This window comes from Etheostoma cragini, chromosome 14 (assembly GCF_013103735.1).
Source record: "Etheostoma cragini isolate CJK2018 chromosome 14, CSU_Ecrag_1.0, whole genome shotgun sequence".
Lineage (NCBI taxonomy): Eukaryota > Metazoa > Chordata > Actinopteri > Perciformes > Percidae > Etheostoma > Etheostoma cragini.
In genome coordinates this window covers 23,900,105-23,905,501 of record NC_048420.1, presented here as the reverse complement: position 1 = coordinate 23,905,501, position 5,397 = coordinate 23,900,105, and the positions used below count along the sequence as shown (strand labels likewise).

The 5,397-nt window shown below is 43.8% G+C and overlaps 1 protein-coding gene across 2 annotated transcripts in view; it reads right to left on the bottom strand.

The window, feature by feature from the left end:
- vps52 (VPS52 subunit of GARP complex) overlaps positions 1–5,397 on the bottom strand; it is a 21,081-nt gene that overhangs the window by 6,592 nt on the left and 9,092 nt on the right. For both annotated transcript variants that reach the window (XM_034891541.1, XM_034891542.1), the window contains exons 10-13: positions 4,884–4,941; positions 3,340–3,473; positions 1,419–1,574; positions 1,172–1,290 (exon numbers count right to left, since the gene is read on the bottom strand). In XM_034891541.1, the coding sequence (XP_034747432.1) occupies positions 1,172–1,290; positions 1,419–1,574; positions 3,340–3,473; positions 4,884–4,941 (467 nt within the window). The remainder of the gene's footprint in view (positions 1–1,171; positions 1,291–1,418; positions 1,575–3,339; positions 3,474–4,883; positions 4,942–5,397) is intronic.

The window sequence follows — 5,397 nt, the reverse complement described above, 5'->3', positions numbered from 1 at the left end:
AGACAGACAGACAGACAGACAGACAGACAGACAGACAGGCAGACAGGCAGGCAGACAGAGAGAGAGAGAGAGAGAGAGAAAAAGAGAGAGATCCAGATAGACATACAGAAAGAGTGGCAGAACACACAGACACACAGAGAGACAGATTTAGCAGTGATGATTCAGGATGATTTCATCCACTTTTTTCTAAACTGTCAAAAACACTTTAAGAATGCGCCTCTTTCTCCATTCAAACAGGCCTAGAGTAGTCTCGCTTTGCCAGACCTTCCTCCACAGCTCTGCAGAGGAGGGTCTGGCTTGTCCACACAGCATTCCGGGATGGGTGGAAAACGTGCTCTGGTTTATTGGCATTTCTTTGAACCAATCAAAATCATGTAAGGTGGCGCTAAGCGCTGCACGGAGCCTCTGGGAAGGAACTTGTTTTGGGTGAACATGTGTACGTTTAAAAGTTGTTTTAGACGTGCAACAGAAAACCCAGATTGGACAGATAGTCTAGCTAGCTGTCTGGATTTACCCTGCAGAGATCTGAGGACCAGGTAACCATAGTTCTCAGAAATCAGAGACAGAGGAAAGGGACGGACATCCAAAAGGTGACAAAATGGTGATGAAAAGGTGACAAAGAAGCTACAAAAAGGCAGCAAAAAGGCGACGAAAAGGCGATAAACAGGCGACAAAAACGCAGCTAAAAGGATCTGAGGAGCAGGTATCCATAGTCCTCAGAAACCAGCTGCAGGTTAGAGCGCCAGCACAAAGACAGAGGACAGGGACACCCATCCGAGAAGGTGACAAAGAGGCTACAAAAAGGTGACGAAAAGGCGGTGAAAAATGACAAGATCTGAGGACAAGGGAACAATAGTCCTCAGAAATCTACCGGAGGTTAGAACGCCAACACAAAGGAAGAGGAAGGTGACAAAAATCCAGTCATGAGCGGTCATGGAAGGCTTGTATCATGTGGACGCATATGGAACAGTGTTGTTGTCATTACTTTGAATTCCTCATGGGGGCGACAGAGACTACGGACTACAGCTTTAAAAGGTTTAAAAGATACATCTCACTGCTGCTGGTTGAAACGTGCTGAGTGAGTTACAACACCTCCGAGGCCCTAAAACAGACCAACAAAAACAACTGAACTCCAAGCGCACTCGTTTAGTCACTTTTTCGGGACACTGACTTGTCGAGAGCGGGGATGGCCCTCTTGGCGGTGATGGCTCGGAACCGCAGGATGATGTGGATGCAGAGGAAGACGGCGATGCTGTCGTAGCAGTCGGACACATACGTGGACATGCTCTTCTGCAGAGACGGAGCAGACAAGGGGACTGAATTATACAATATAGATATTGTCTCCAAGTGGCATTACACACATTTCACAAGAGCGGAACGTGAGGCTTTAACAAGACAAAGAGGTGCGTTGTGGGTACCAGGAACATGCTGAGGGTCTTCCCCATGATGCTGTTGAAGAGGTCGAGGGCGGAGTTTCCCGTCACCATGAAGAAGTCGGAGAGGAAGAGGTACTCCCTGCAGCCGTTGTCCAGCAGAGCGTAGTGCTGGCTGCGGAACAGCGTCTCATAGGGATACTGGAGGAGAGAGATCAGCGTTTCATTTACATAATCTTCTGTAATGATATGGTACAACTTTTGTAAGAGCCACGTTCATTTGTTTTGGGTGTAGGACACAAAGTGTTCACTGGTGTTACTAGAGTGCGTCTATTTAGGTAGGAACCTTTCAACAGGTAACATGGGGGGCTGTTAATCGGAGGAGCACAGATGGCTTTTGACTGCATCAATTAACTGAAAATGTTGTTATGGTCCTTAACTGAGAATCTCAAAAACTTAAGAAACTGAACTCATCTTTTTCATGTGGAAATTTGGATAATCCTACGACCTCAGATTTGGGGTTTATTTTATATTTTTCTGTTATAAATGAATGAAAACATATTCCTATCTATCTGTTATTGTTCTTAAGGTTTAAGGTGTTGTCATTTGTTGTGTGTTTGCGGTTTCACATTGGGGCTTTTATTGCCTTTATTTGATATGTAAGATTAAGGAAGGAACGTGTAGAAGAGAGGGGGATGACATGCAGCAAAGGGCCCCGGGCTGGAACTGAACTAGAGCCGCTGTGGTAAGGACTGAACCTCGGTACATGGGGGCACGCGCTCTACCATGTGAGCTACGAGGGCGCCCCAACGATTGTTTTAAGATAACTTGTAGCTTTTTTTTTGGGGGGGGGGGGGCATTTTAGGCCTTTAATTGACAGGAGAGTTGAAGATATGAAAAGGGAGAGAGAGGGGGACTGACATGCAGCAAAGGGCTACAGGTCAGACTCGAACCCTGGCCCGCTGCGTCGAGGAGTAAGCCTCTATATATGGGCGCCCGCTCTACCAACTGAGCTATCTGGGTGCCCGATAACTTGTAGCTTTGATCAATCAACAGCTGAAGGTTTAACATCGTTCCGTCTGATATCTTAATGACGGTAGCCCCTTATTATATCAGGCATCTTATCGGGCGCCTGGCTAGCTCACCTGGTAGAGCAGGCGCCCATATCCAGAGGCTCAGTCCTCAACGGAGCGGCTCAGGGGACTTTGAGATGCATCTTGATATAATAAAGGCAATACATAATAACTGAGCCAGGCCCACAGAGATAGTAGTATATAAAAAGTAAAAAAAATAATTAATAATATAGATATAATATATATTAAACGCACTGGAATCGGATGGGTACTGGATCTCAGCCGATACGCGTGTTTAGGTATCGAAACCCTTATCTGAAAAGGAGAAAATCGGAACACCTCTACGACTCATCCCTTCAATCCAATTTGTGAATTAATTAAGGTAATTTGTGATAAATAATTATTAAAAAGAAAAGAATACAAACTTATCCATCTACACAGTATACATTATTATACACTAGCGGTCAAAAGTTTGGGGTCACTCACAAATTTCCATTGGACTCCATTATAGACAGAATCCCAGCTGAGATCAGTTGCCTTGTTTTTTTTAACCAGGGCAGTAATCAGATTACATTATGTGCCTACATCATTGCAAAAGGGTTGTTTAATGTTTTCTTAGTTAGTTTTTTAAAATAATATCAGATTAGTAAACAAAATGAGCCTTTGGAACATTGGATGAATGGTTGCTGATAATGGGAAATGTAGATATTGTATTAAAGATCAGCCCCCCCACCCAGATCAGCTGGTATCCTGTCTATAATGGAGTGAAATGGAAATTTGTAAGTGACCCCAAACTTTTGACCGGTAGTGTACATGACCTAATGATGAGGACTTAAAAGGGACTCCAACTGTAGCTCAGCAGATTGGGTGACAACGTGTTTGTGACGTCTCACCCTGCTGTCTCCTCTCTGAGCCGTGTGTGGGACCAGGATCGGCCCCTCCAGCTCCGTGGGACTCAGGATGCCCCCCCTCTGGCCCAGAGTGAAGATGGTGTTCCTGCTCTTCAGAGACGGCTTGGAGAAGAAACCTGCAGCGGGAAGTCAAGGAGCTGCACGTGTTTCAGTTTACACGGTTTCACTTTGTGTCCGCGTGCGACGGCGCCACGAGAGACTCCCTCGGGACTAATTACTGAGCAGATATCAGATCTGCGTGTTCTTATGATCGGTATGTGAGACACGCCTGGGTATTTAGGTGAGCATGTACAGTACAAACCACTGTACAAACAGCCACTGAACAGGCCCTGAGGCGTGTTTTTTTTCTTAATTTGAAACCTTTCCTCTATCATCTGCCAGTTCTTGTTCTTATTCTTGGAAAGGAGCCACCGTTGTTTCAGCAGGACGAGGAGTTATATCACTATTAAAAATCAACAACATTAAGAGTGACTGCGGCCTTGTGGCAACATTAGGAGGTTAGATTAGTAACGTGTTAGTTCCACCATAACTCATCCTATCTGTGTGCCTTTGTTACCTGTCTGTCCAGCAGCTGCATGTTAACTAAAGCCCCTCCAAGACAGCTGCTGGACAGGACCAAACAACACAGGTCCGACCTATTCTTGCTGGCCAGACTGCAATCAGAACCAGGTCAACATATCAACTGGATTCAATGATAGGGCCTGTCATAGTTAGGTAAATATCTTAAGGAGGACTTAGCCGTATGCTAATGCAGGGCTACTTCAAGCAGGGATCTTCAACAGGGGGTCCGGGACCCCCTAGCAAAGATCAATCCCCTATGCTTACTGGGCTATAAGTAAGGTAGTCACTAAGATCCACAGATACAGTTCAACTTAAGGATTCACTGTGCCACGTGCATGTTTGTTGAAATCATGCCAACAACTATTAGGCTATTTTAATAGCTTATTATTTTATGCAAAAGAGCCGGCCAATCCTACTAATAACCACACCTCCTCACGTATGAATGTTCGTGTCTCTACAGATTTAGGGAGTCAAGGCAACAGCACGCAGGGTCCAAGATAAGCACCACCCACCAGCCAAATGCTGGTATGATATTTAAGTGGTAGATTTGATCACTCGCTAGCCAAAAAAAGACAACGCTGGTCAAATTTGACCATGCACTATCCACTTAAAGTTCCCTTGGCCTTTGGAATTAAACTAACCCCACATCATCACATGCCCTTCACATTCCCTTACGCACCCTGCATTTTAAGGAACAACATTTATTTAGTTACAATACATTATTCATTTACAAAGAAAAGTGGTGTCCTTGAAAGGTTGGATTTTCCTATATTTTTTTTTTAAATTAAGGCATTAAGATCAATTTCCAAAAGATGTTTTTTCTTCCTGTTTTTAATCAACTTTAGCCTGAGGGGTGTAAACTTTCTCAAGCCACTGTGCATATCAATGAACGTTTACTAGCTAGCAATCGTGTTTTTGGGGGGCACATTCCTCAGTAAATCAGTGGAATGACGTTTAAAGGATATTTTTCTTGGCTGTGTCCTCTACTCCCATCAGGTCATCTTTGTCTGCGACCTCCTCGTACTGCCGACAGAACACAGAAACATCACGAAACAAATCCTGAAACACGTAGCTGCCGATACTACATTCCTGCCAGACTTACCGAAATAATCTCTTTTTTTCCTCCATATGAGATCAGCTTTATTTGATTCAATTCAACATGTTTCTGTTTATAAGTGGATTCTGATCCGGACTGCAACAATAATTATCTTCTCAAGAATGGATGAGTTGATGGGTCTATAAATTGTCAGAAATTGGTGAAAAATGTGGATCAGTGTTTCCTAAAAGCCCATGAAGACGTCCTCAAATGTCTTGTTTTGTCCACAACTCAAAGACATTCAGTTAACTGTCAAATAATGATATGTATTTATTTGATTAAATAGGCCTGAGAGTCATGGCCAAAATCTTCTATCCGGATCCAGTAAATATCTCTTTAAAGATGTATAATGTAGTATATGTATGTATGTGTGTGTGTGTGTG